The sequence below is a fragment of the Anoplolepis gracilipes genome, chromosome 17 (assembly GCF_047496725.1).
Source record: "Anoplolepis gracilipes chromosome 17, ASM4749672v1, whole genome shotgun sequence".
Lineage (NCBI taxonomy): Eukaryota > Metazoa > Arthropoda > Insecta > Hymenoptera > Formicidae > Anoplolepis > Anoplolepis gracilipes.
Genome location: NC_132986.1, coordinates 8,959,941 through 8,972,170, shown reverse-complemented (window position 1 = coordinate 8,972,170; position 12,230 = coordinate 8,959,941). Strand labels below are relative to the sequence as shown.

Sequence of the window (12,230 nt, the reverse complement as noted above, 5' to 3'; positions counted from 1 at the left end):
AATATTCACGATTAAAAAGATCTTACATAGCTAAAAAATTCTTATTGTCCTAAGAATAAATTAATTAACCTTAAGTAATCTTAACATGTAATTGTTAATAACACGTAAAAATTATATATTTGCAGGTATTGATTTACGGATTACCAGCGATCAGCACGTACACTGAGCTACTATTCGATTATAAATTTATTATCTATCCAAAGATCATCAGGTACCTGTATCCGTTAGCTTGCATATCACAATTTGTGACAGTGTATCTAACGTTAACAGTGACCTTGGAAAGGTACATTGCGGTTTGTCATCCATTGAAAGCCAGGTCCTTCTGCACTTATGGACGGGCACAAGTGGCAGTGGTGATCATAGTAATATTCGCCTTTATTTACAATCTACCTAAGTGAGTAATAGGTGTAATTTTCAAACTATTTATATTATCTTTCACTATAGTTGTTTTCTTTAATAAAAATGTAAGATTAATACGTGTAATAGAAGAAATATTTATTTAAAATTATTTTAGTAAAATTTTTGATCTTCTATATTTAGAATAGTATAATTTAAAGTAGTTATAAGAAGAATATATAACAGAAAAGGATAAAGCGAAAAAAAATACATTCTAGATTTATTACATTCAATCGATTGTATAAAAAAATAAAAATTATTATATAAATTAATGGAAATTTTAAGTTTTTAAGTAATTGAACTTAATTTAGATTCTGGGAAATCACAGTGTATAACGAGAGGCATTGGAAGTATAATATCACAGTGTACTGCGTCTTCCCAACCGAATTGAGAAGCAATGAGTATTATGTCACCTTGTACATCCATTGGATGTACTTCTTCGTGTACTACATGTTCCCGTTTATCGCATTAGTGATTTTTAACATGGCCATTTATCAACGGGTGAGTAACGTGAGTAAAGTCTAACATCATCATAATTTCGAAATCGCGGATATTATCTCATTAACATAAATATTGAATTATCTAATAATATTTTACGCAAGATAATATATCTCGTAAAAATAATACTTTATTTTACACATGCACAAATATAAATTACTTCGAATATAAATTACACGATGGTAAATTAATTACGCGAAACAATAGTGATAACGCGGCAAGAAGAGATTAAAGAGATAATTACTATTATTGCAAAAACGTCATCGTCAAATAATTGTCAAATTCAGAGCTAGTAAAAAATATTGACAAAATTCAAAATACATGGCAAAGCCAAGGATTAAAGGCGAAATATCGATTTGCATATCGGCGACAGTAAGCTTTTCCCAGTGGAACTAATATTTTCCAGCTACCATTTCGTTTTATTAAAACTTCTTTTTAGAATTTGCAATAAGCTTCGATGGAGAACGGAAAAAGAGAGAGGAAGGATAGCTGTGTCGATACCGCAATAACTTTGTCGCGTAACGGGCCGTTTATAAAGTGACATAAAAATACGAATAATAATGCCAGCGTGGCGAAACCAATAAAGTTACTCGGAGTGTGTATAAGTTTCTTTTTGTGTGATACACATGTTTAGAATTCGAGAGCACGTATAAGGGCAACGAAATTCACGAACGGTTGCTCTGACACGTGCCACTTGTATAGACCGTATGACTGTAGCTGCAGACACAAGTAATATCATCCTGCTACGATGAAATACGGGAAACATTTATAACCAGAAGTTAACGTGCAAATAAAATATTACAAGATAATTTCTCTCCTGTGCTAAATTTTGATAGCAAAAGTAATATAAAAATATAATCAAATTAAAATTAATAATAAAAAATTCAAGAAGAGAGAGAATATAATAGTATACGCAATAATACTAATTATTTCAATATGTCTTTCTTTTATTTTATGTAATTACTTTAGCAAAAAAAAAAAAAAAAAAAAAAAAAAAAAATAGAAATTAATATAATTAGTAGTTTTATATAAATTAATAAAAATTGTCCTTTGTTTTGTAATTCTAAATAATTTTTATAAAATAAGAATATATTTTCCTGTGAAAGATACGTAATTAATACATCTTTTTTTCTTGTAATTTTTACTAAAAATTTGATGAATTAATATAAGATTATATTTATGCAATCTTAAATAGTAATTTATAAAATAAGAACGTTGTCTTGTAAAGTAGATGATTTGCATTTTCAAACAATACTAAGACATAATATTATCACGATAAGATTTAACCGCAGGGTCGAATTAGATTCATACGACCCTCGGGGGTCTGAAATTACAAAGTGGCGGTTGTCGAAGGACAACAATTTCCCTTGGCTTTTCCTTATCGCAAAACTTTAGCGTTCGCAAACTTCGCCCTTAATTCCGGGCTCAGGATGCGATTTTCGGTAGCATATTCTTCGGGACTTCGGGACTTCCGATGACTTTTCACACAGACGAACAAAAGGCGTAATTTCAATGAGAATATTCATGCGGCGGCATATGAAACGAAAGCAATCACCTAATCTCGTCTTGGAAGTTGTTACTTTCTATCGAAATTAAAGTTTGTTGATGTTTCCTGTCTTCGTAAAATATCGAGAATAAATTACGTAAATAAAATAAAGAATGACTACTTTTCCCTTTATTAGATCGAAAAAAAAAATCTAACGCGAATAAAAGAATCAGTGCATACATTTATATTCGCATATTGTGCAATTATTAATAAACTTTTTCAATAATTCATTATCATTGTGATATTCTCTTTTTTTCAATGATTCTTTGGAATAGTTCATAATACTTTCTTTGAGTGTCCGAAAAAGAGAATCCATTGTCCATTACATGGACGATGTGACTTTGAAACATGATCCTATCGGAGAACAAGAAGCAAAAATAAATGCGTGTAGTAGGGACATCTTTCGCTCTGTTTTTGTATTTGTGGAATCCGACATTTGCAAGGAGCAAATGTGATTTGTGTTTCAACTCTCTATTTAATTTGTAAATAATAATTCTATTAGCAATTTCTCGCACGAAAAGCGTATTCACCAAGTGAACCGGATGCGGTAATCCGAAGTAACGCGCGGCAATTTGACGATACGCGACGCGCATAATAATCCGCCGCGAGCGACGCGAAGTCTTAACAATAATTAGCTCTGCCACTTTGTCGTCGTAATTGTTTTAGCAGACGAGCACGTAACTTACTTTCACGCTTCAGAGGTTGAAACCGCGAAATCAGAAAAATACCGCGACTAAAATAAAAATAGAGTTGAAATAAATAGATTCATAAAGAAAAAAATTACGTGTTTTCAATGTCCAAATTTTTAAAATTAGAAATATTAAAATTTCCTTGTGCCATTTTTTATTTTTTTTCTATTTTAATTCTTCTTACGAGATCAATTAATTTATTTTTCTTTCTTTAATAAAAATTGAGATTTTATATGATAAACGTACTTCATTTTACAACAGGACACATATACAGAAAATATATTTAGTTTACTTTCATGTAATATTATATATATCATTAATTTTCTAAATTTTTTTTATAAAAATAACTATATATTGTATAATTTAATTACTACATAACTTCTTTACACAGCTTTTCAATTAGTTTAAATTATTTTTAATATAAATTTGAAATACATTAAAAACGGATAATGTATTATGATCTATAAAATATATGTACATTCCATTACCTCGCAAAACATCAATCATACATTTTAATCCATTAGTTAATCACGACACAAGCTGTTCTATTTTAAAAATAACTATAATATAAACTGTTATATTGACAGTTTTTTATTTGTTTTGTCGTCATATTTATTACAAGATAAACAATGCTATTATTTTATCTTTTAAAAAAAACGTTAATAACTGAAATTCCAAAGATTAATCATTTTCATAAACGAATTTTCAAATATTCTATTTTCGTTCCGCTTTATTTGATCGTAAGTAAATTACAAGAGCTTATCTGGCACTTATTCAACACTTTCTTACATTTTCAAACCCTGCGTAGGCGAATTTGGAAGCTACGAAACATTCAAAACGAAGAATGTGAAATACATATATAATGAACATAAAGTGCGGAAGTACTGAATATCATACATGAATCGTAAATGTCCCTCCTTTATATTATCTATCTTCTACACGAGATTTAGATATTACACAGAGATTCCGGTATAGAACAGCACTCCATTAATCGTGAATACTGATTTTTACAGAAAGATAGAAAAACAAACAAATTCTCACATCAATACTAGGAGAAGAAATATTAGGGAGAAAGATATAAACATTGGAAGAATAAAGAGAGTAATAAATATATTTACAATAGATAGTGTTAAATATTTAAATTTAATTCAATGTTTAATGAAAAATAATTAACTACGTTTACATAAATTATTAAAAAATTTTTCTAATTGTAAGAGTTTTGTCCAGATAAAACATTGCTAATATTTTAATGTTATAAAAATATTTTGCACATAACAATGTAAAGTTATGTAATCTAAGAAGCATTGATTTTAAAATTCAATTATCGATAGAGTAATTATATCAACGTATAAATATAATTACAACGAGCAAATTAAGTATCAATGGCTTATTTTAAAAACGATTGTAATGTCTCCCAGAGATTATTTATTGAAAATTAAACAAAAAATTTTATCGACATTATTTTAAAACTATTTCCTATAGTTTATTAATATCATAATTTCGCCAAAAAATCTTTTTTAGATATTTCACATATTTGTAATTTGTATCTTTCTTTCTCTCTCAATCTGGAAACTAATATAATAAATATTTTGAAAATCCCAAGCTGTTGTTGCATTGAAAATTTTCATTTTTCGGAAATAAATTTTTCGTAACTAAATTCACAAGACAAATAATTCGATTTTTTACGGATCTCATCGTGAGATATGACTTCGCTGAAGAGCTATCGTAAATCCGAAAAAAACAGGTCAGACGCAGTTTAAAACTACACTGAGGATCTCTGTGAACACGATACATCTCATATAATTTCGCGCCGAAATAATACGTGATTCACTAGAAAGTGAATAACAACTTCAATATGTCTGGCAAATTGTTGCCATTTTTTACATCGTGACAAGAAGGCTATTAGGACTATAATTGCAATATACTGTAAGCATTTCGCGACTCGTTTCTGTCTCTTAACTTTCTCGCTTCGAGAAATTTGTTCACTCGAAAAATAGTGATCTGAAAAATAATTATATTGATAATTTGTGATAGATTTTTTTTCATTTAAAAATTAATTGAATGTGATAATCGTAAGATTAATAAATATGTTCTATATTTCTATCGAGAGATTTCTAATATTCTCATACATGATGTAATATTCATTTATTAATGTAATGAAAGAGCCACCTATCTATATTTATATCTCGCTTCGATAAGAAATATTTTATTGTTTTTCATATGATGAAACAAAGGAGAAATAAATGTTTAATAATTGTGCTAATAATGGCGTTTTGAAATTCTAAAAATATTTTTTTTAATAATTTATGTAAACGTAGTTAATTATTTTTCATTAAACATTGAATTAAATTTAAATATTTAACACTATCTATTGTAAATATATTTATTACTCTCTTTATTCTTCCAATGTTTATATCTTTCTCCCTAATATTTCTTCTAAGACTGACTGATATCTAAAAATTTATAACTATTGATACACATAATGTAATTTTAACTCGTCTTTTTTCGGCTGTCGTGTTTTTTTTCTTCCCGTTTTTTGTCGATCTCTCTTTCACATAGAAAATTACGTTGATTCACCACATCTTGATGGAATAGGAATTTGCTTATTCGTCAACTCTTTTCGTCGTCTGTAATTAGTTCTTTCAAAAGCCAATTAATCTTTTCTTTCACGTTCGGAAGTCATTATAAAGTTTTCTTATTTATCACTTGCGTATTAAAGTGTTAAACGACACTCGTAAAAATTTAATGTCCAAAAAATTACCTGGTCAAAATATCTCATAAATCTTATAATAACGCAATTTCATATTATTAATCTTCCTAAATGAGCAAATATACCATAGTAATTTTCGTTACAGAATTACTATTACTAGCAATTATTAAATATTTATTATCGAATTGAGATATAGATAGATAGTTTTTCACAACATTAATAAATACATATTACACACACACAAGATAAGATATATTAGATCTTTCGATAGAAATATGAAACATATATATTAATTAGTTTTATTAAATTGCTTATTTGGGAAGTGAGAAAAATATTAAAATATTAGTTTGTTATATTTTTCTTCTGAAAATTCATAATCAAATATAGTTTAAATTGAAATTAATTTAATAACTAAATAAATGATTCAAATAATATTTGTCATTAAACATTTTTTTTCACTAATTTTTCCCGTTCAATTTGTAAAAATATTTTTAATATACAAAAACCTCTAAAAAGTATGTAACAAAAGTCTGACATAAAATATTCTTCAAACAATCCATAAGCCACAACTATAGATTTTATGCAAATTTAATTAAAGATATTAAATAAATAGAACTAGATTTTTCAAACTTTCTGCAGTTATTAAACTTATGTTTCTTCTTGAGTAATTTTTTAAATAATTAACCTTATAATAATGTGTATATATCTGTATTTTATCGTGTGACTAAGAGAGAAAAACTACTTATATTTAACAAAACAATAACATTGAAAAAATATGTAAGCATAAAATCAATCATGCAAATCACAGCATAATGTTTTTCCATTTTAAAAATATATAAACAGAAAAGAGCAGAAATATTTTTTTTTAATTATTTTTCTGGTAAAAGTACATTTTATGCTTCAACAATATATATTTTATTTATCTGATAATATAATTAAATCATAATATGCAAGATTTTTTCCAATTCAAAAAAAAAAATAAAAAGAGGAACTTATTTCTCTTTGTCTTAGAAAATCTATCAATATCTCTTAATAAATTTTCGTGCTGGCATTTTTATTTTTTAGGTCAGAAAAGCAAACAGAGACTTGCAACAACTGTCACGTCATCAACGTCGCGAGATTGGCCTGGCGACAATGCTCCTGTGCGTGGTAGTGGTGTTTCTGATCTGCAACATTTTACCCCTAGTTTCGAACGCTCACGAAACGTTTATCGCGGATCCACCACATTGGATGGTACAGTTTGGCAACTTGTTGGTGACCATCAACAGCAGCATTAACTTTATCATCTACGTGATCTTCGGTCGGAAATTCAAGAGGATATTCCTCAAGCTCTTCTGCTCGTCTAGGCTATTTGTACCTGGGCGGGACAGTCCAGAGTTTCAAACGTATGACGAGTCAATCATCACTAATACGACGAATATCGAGCTGAGAAACTCAGTCAGACACGGTCATCTCAATCGCGCCAACACCATCAGCTGGAACAATAACATTCACGTGTCAAATGGCAGCACTAGACAGAGCCTGAAGAGCAGTAGACCGGTTAGTCCCGGCGTCTATTATTCGGCCAGGACTCCGGCAAGGAGTCCCAGTCAAATGTCGAGAGCATCGAATGGTCGAAACAGCTGGAACAGAAAGGAAAACGGCGATTCTACGCTGTAGTAGACATCATTATTCTTATCGAATTAGCTAAAATTAGTTTTTAATTAATCAAGTTTCAAGAACTTTTACTGATCACAAATAGTGAGAGAAAAATAGAATTCTAATGAATAACAAATACGGTCAAACTACATTAAAATTAAAAAGATATAAAAATAACTTTTCATTATTTTTTATATCTGTTGCTGAAGTGAACTCAATCTTAATTCGTGGATTTTAATTGGTCAGAACTGATGAAACAAAAAAATAACAGGACCATGCTGTAATCTATCATATATAATTGCTCGCCGCATTTTCCAGTTTATTATTTAATTAATTCAATTAAAAGTGCTATTAAAATATGGAGAATGTCAATCAAAAAGAATCATAACGATGTAACAAATAATCAGTTTGCCATTCGATATTTTCTCTGCGTTATTTATTGTTAAGATTATTTGATCGAAATTTGAACAAAAGATTCGGAAGAAGTAGAACGCGATCAACAGATAACTATTTTCCTTCAAAATAGAAACAAAAATCTGATTACTTTTTTTATTTTATTATCTAATCAAAAATTTTACAAAGAATCTTAATCAAGTATTATATTAAGAAAATTCGCAAGCTAAAAAAAGATAGAATAAAGATAATAACCCATTTATCCGCAGAGTCGATATATGTAAATTTTTTAATTCGTGTTAGCAGTTTCGATAGAACATTTAGTCTTCAAAACGGATGAAACGATATGGCAATTCCGCGGTGAACAGTTGATATTATCATTCTCTCGGGAACAGCTCGGACCAATCCTCCTGCTCATGTTCGAACGCTGTAATCCCACAGGATGGCACAACTTCAATATAAGAAAAAGGATCGTTAAGAATAACAATCTTCTATCACGGGAGAGCTTAGAAAAAGGACTTCTCAATGATGACCTTTCAAGTAATTCCGAATAAGTTCCATATTGCTTCAAACAATTTAATCGAACGAAAGAAACTACTATAAGTCTTGATGCAACATCCTGAAGAATAGTACTTCGAAAAGACATTTAATTAGAATTACGCTAAATAATTATACTCGTGCGTAATGCTTCCGTCATTCGCTATCTCACATGAGTATTTTTTTTTTTTTTTTTTTTTTCAGTTAAAACCAATAGAAGATTTTTCTTCTTTGTGATAAAAAATTAGCATTATATAATAGATGTATAAAGCAAACAATGATATCAAAAAATTGAATCTTAAGAGCTTTATTGCAAAAGAGAGAAAGAGAGAAGAGAAAGATCAACATATTAAACACACATCATTGTTCTAAATTTTATTTGAATAATATAATATTTTAAACGGAGAATGGCATCTTGACATTTGTAAATAAAGTAAACGTAAGTTAACAAAAAGCTTTCAAGATCGAAAGTTTAACTCCATTGAATGTAAAAAGTAATTCGCTAACATGGATCGGCAAGGAAGTTTCCGTGTTCTACGGACTTTCGGCGAGTTGATCACATACTATACTCTCCCGAGGAAGTAAATCGGATTTCGTCAAAGTCAAAAGTACAGAAGCCAAGAATTCAACGTTCCCTTGGGAGACTTTTGTAGAAAATCTTATGTGTCTTGCGTTCCTCGAACTATTGCTCCTCAAAACTTGCATACTGATCAACCTCAAGAGACATTTAGCTGACAAAAGAGAATTTCCACTTTTTATTAATATAAATATAAGATCAATAAAATAAGCACTGTTGATATTACTTTAAAAAGATTACGAAAATTTTTTCAGATCTAGTAAAAAGTTTAAAAATACGTTAAAATCTTCTAGACGTTTTTTAATCATAGTTTAAAGTTTGATATAATTTATAAAAGATATCTTTTTCTTAAAATCTTTCTCTCTATAATAATCGGTAAATATATAATAAAAAATAAATTCACAAAATTCTCTATATATATTTTTCAGAAACTTTCAATATTTTTCTAAATTTATCTTCATGGGGTGAAAGATCAACACGATCATACTGTAAATATTTCCTTTTATTTAGGAATGTAAATTTTTAAAATGAAAGAGAAAAGATGAAATAAAATGGAAAGAATAAATGTACTAAAACGCCAAAGAAATATAGATTCTTTTCTATTAGAGACATTATTCAAAATATTAATGTTAGCCTTCTAAGTTTCACGAGCATACATGGTGTGTCTGAGGAAATGCTATTCGTGCTAAAAATTTTCTATCTTTGTTATTGAAAGTTGAACAAGGATAGAACACGTTATTAACGTCTCCTTAAACACACCCATAATGTAATATCCGCATTGAAAAAATAACATTCATCACACGCGAGCAAAAATATATATGTATATTGAAAAAAAATTAGAATTAGACGTTAATATAAGAGAATTGTAAATATATTTCTATTTATAAATTATCAAATAATATTCATATATGCCGTCTAAATACTTTCTCCCTCCTGTTGTAAAAATGATTTACTCTCATAGATTATATCAATATTTTTAATTCAATAAGAGAATACTAATAATGTCAACTAGTAAAACAGATTGTCCAATTTGGCGTTTCTATCTAAATAATCTAGTTCTTGAATAAGATATAGCATAAGATATATTGAAATTTATTTTAAACGATTTTAAGATATATTCTTACTAAAAGGAGAGAGGAAGGAAAAATTAGATTTAAGTTAACAGAGGGAAACAAAACGCTCTCGTAGTTATACGACAAAAGAGATTAGTCATTCTAGTCATGGAATTTCTATCGAACTCGTCTAAATATATATACTCGTATACTTAATATACATACAATGAGACTGTATATATGAATCTACAAATCCTACAAATATGCTGTTTATCCTATCCCACTGCTATCTTGACATTCTTGTAAATATAATGTAGGAATTATCAAGTAACAATAAACAATAGCGGAAAAAGCACTAATTCAATTTCAAAACTAAATGAAGAAAAATTTACACTATTAAAATTTATTCTACAATATTTCTTAATTCCTGAATAAAGAATATGATTTTAAATATCTTCTTATTATTCTTTTTATACATTTAATAAAATCTAACAAAAATTTTAAAAACTAATCCTCATGTACAAAATTAAAATAAATTTATAAACTCCAAATTCTTTCGTTCAACAAAATTATATAATTATTGAGAATTAGAGCTTTATTCCAGCTAGCATTTTCCATCACTGTTATCGTACAAATTATTTCCATGTATTATCATTAGTAACATTCTTTAATTTAATGCAGCTAGACATTAGTTTTGTCACTCATGTAAATGTACTTTTTCTCTACGACTCAAATGTGCTTTAAATAAATTTTATTGTACATAAAATAAATTCAATCAATCAAAACATTGAATTATAAATATTCAGCCCTTGATAATAAATAAATGTGCTATGAGATACTTCATATAACAGAGGTATAGTCTTAATATGAATAAACATTGTTATAGGAAGTTTCTATAGTATTATATATTCAGAAATATCTATATCTGTCATCTATTAAAACATTGAATGAGACCTGATGACAAAATAATGCAGATTAAATTAAATACAGTTTTAAAATAAAAAATAAAACTATCAATTTAACAAACACAAGTCATGTATGATCAATGACGTAAATATATCAATAGAACTACTTCAATATATTGTTCAATATATTATTCAATCATTAGTACATAGTCAATAGTTGCAAAGTTTCTTTGTACTTTTTCTCTGTTTCCTATTTTACATTTTAACAAAGAATTTTTAAACAACAGATGTAGAATTGCTTTTTCTACTAAGATATGACTGATGACTGATATATATGTTGTATTGATAATTAATAGTTACCCATAGCAACATACCACATTCACAGAGACAAGCATCAAGCAACAAAACAAAAGAGATCTATAAAAGATCATTTAACTATTTATTTGAAGAATTCGAAGAAGATACACGACACAATACGCATCGTATTACATAATGTAACTACAGTCTCATCCACGAATTACGTCTTTTTCTTTGGTTTCAAGTAGAAGTATAAAGCGATCAGTCCTATACCAGCATACGTTGCCTTCGTCACCTGGAAAATTAATCAAACGTTCTGTCAAAAATCCTCTCCAAGGTAAACGAAAAACTTCGTCGACAACGATTTCGAGGTTAAATTACTCACGTTCGCTCGACCATACATGGTCTGGCTGTTAAAGTGTTTCGCTAAACCAGTAAGCTTCTCCTCAGCCATTTTTTTCACGGTGGAAAATCCAATTGATCGTGAAAACTTTGGTCACAAGAGAACCGTAGAACGTTGTTAATTTGCGAATCCACTACGTCTTCTTGGTCACGATAATCGCGATCATCTGCTAGACGCCATGCTCGAAATATATCGAAGGTAACTCGCGAGATATCGCGAACAACTTCCTGTTTTTGAAAAGAATTTTATTTAATGCTCTCATAAAAATTATTTTTTAATCTCTGTTGTCAAACCTTTTTAATCTCTTTTATTTTGCAACATTCCTGAATATTTCTCAAGGTTTCTAAATATATATTCTATATTTACATTATTACGAGTATGTATTTGTGTTGCTTCCATGTATATTATAATTATTTAGGTGCATATTTAATATAAATTTTATTACAAAAATTATTCTTAATATAAATGTCATATATTTTAATTTTTTTCAGCCCTAAGAAAAACTTGAATACATTTGAGAAAGGCACTATTAATATATATATATATATATTGAGGATACTTGATATGGGTGAGTACAGCAATCATCACA

The 12,230-nt window shown here is 28.4% G+C and overlaps 2 protein-coding genes across 8 annotated transcripts in view; one reads left to right on the top strand and one right to left on the bottom strand.

Moving 5' to 3' along the window:
- The window catches only part of Fmrfar (FMRFamide Receptor), a 49,616-nt gene extending 38,343 nt beyond the window's left edge, over window positions 1-11,273 (top strand). For 6 of the 7 annotated variants that reach the window (XM_072909882.1, XM_072909878.1, XM_072909880.1 and 3 more), the window contains 3 exons: window positions 126-394; window positions 708-906; window positions 6,905-11,273. In XM_072909882.1, the coding sequence (XP_072765983.1) occupies window positions 126-394; window positions 708-906; window positions 6,905-7,498 (1,062 nt within the window). In that variant the 3' untranslated portion in view covers window positions 7,499-11,273. The remainder of the gene's footprint in view (window positions 1-125; window positions 395-707; window positions 907-6,904) is intronic. The other variant, XM_072909883.1, reaches the window with a different exon arrangement.
- Window positions 11,274-11,361: 88 nt separating this feature from the next.
- Window positions 11,362-11,836, bottom strand: LOC140675417 (ATP synthase membrane subunit K, mitochondrial). Its single transcript, XM_072909884.1, has 2 exons — window positions 11,624-11,836; window positions 11,362-11,533 (listed from the first exon to the last, which is right to left on the bottom strand). Exons 1-2 carry the CDS (start codon window positions 11,690-11,692, stop codon window positions 11,459-11,461), a joined length of 144 nt encoding a protein of 47 aa, XP_072765985.1. The 5' UTR covers window positions 11,693-11,836; the 3' UTR covers window positions 11,362-11,458.
- Window positions 11,837-12,230: the final 394 nt, after the last annotated feature.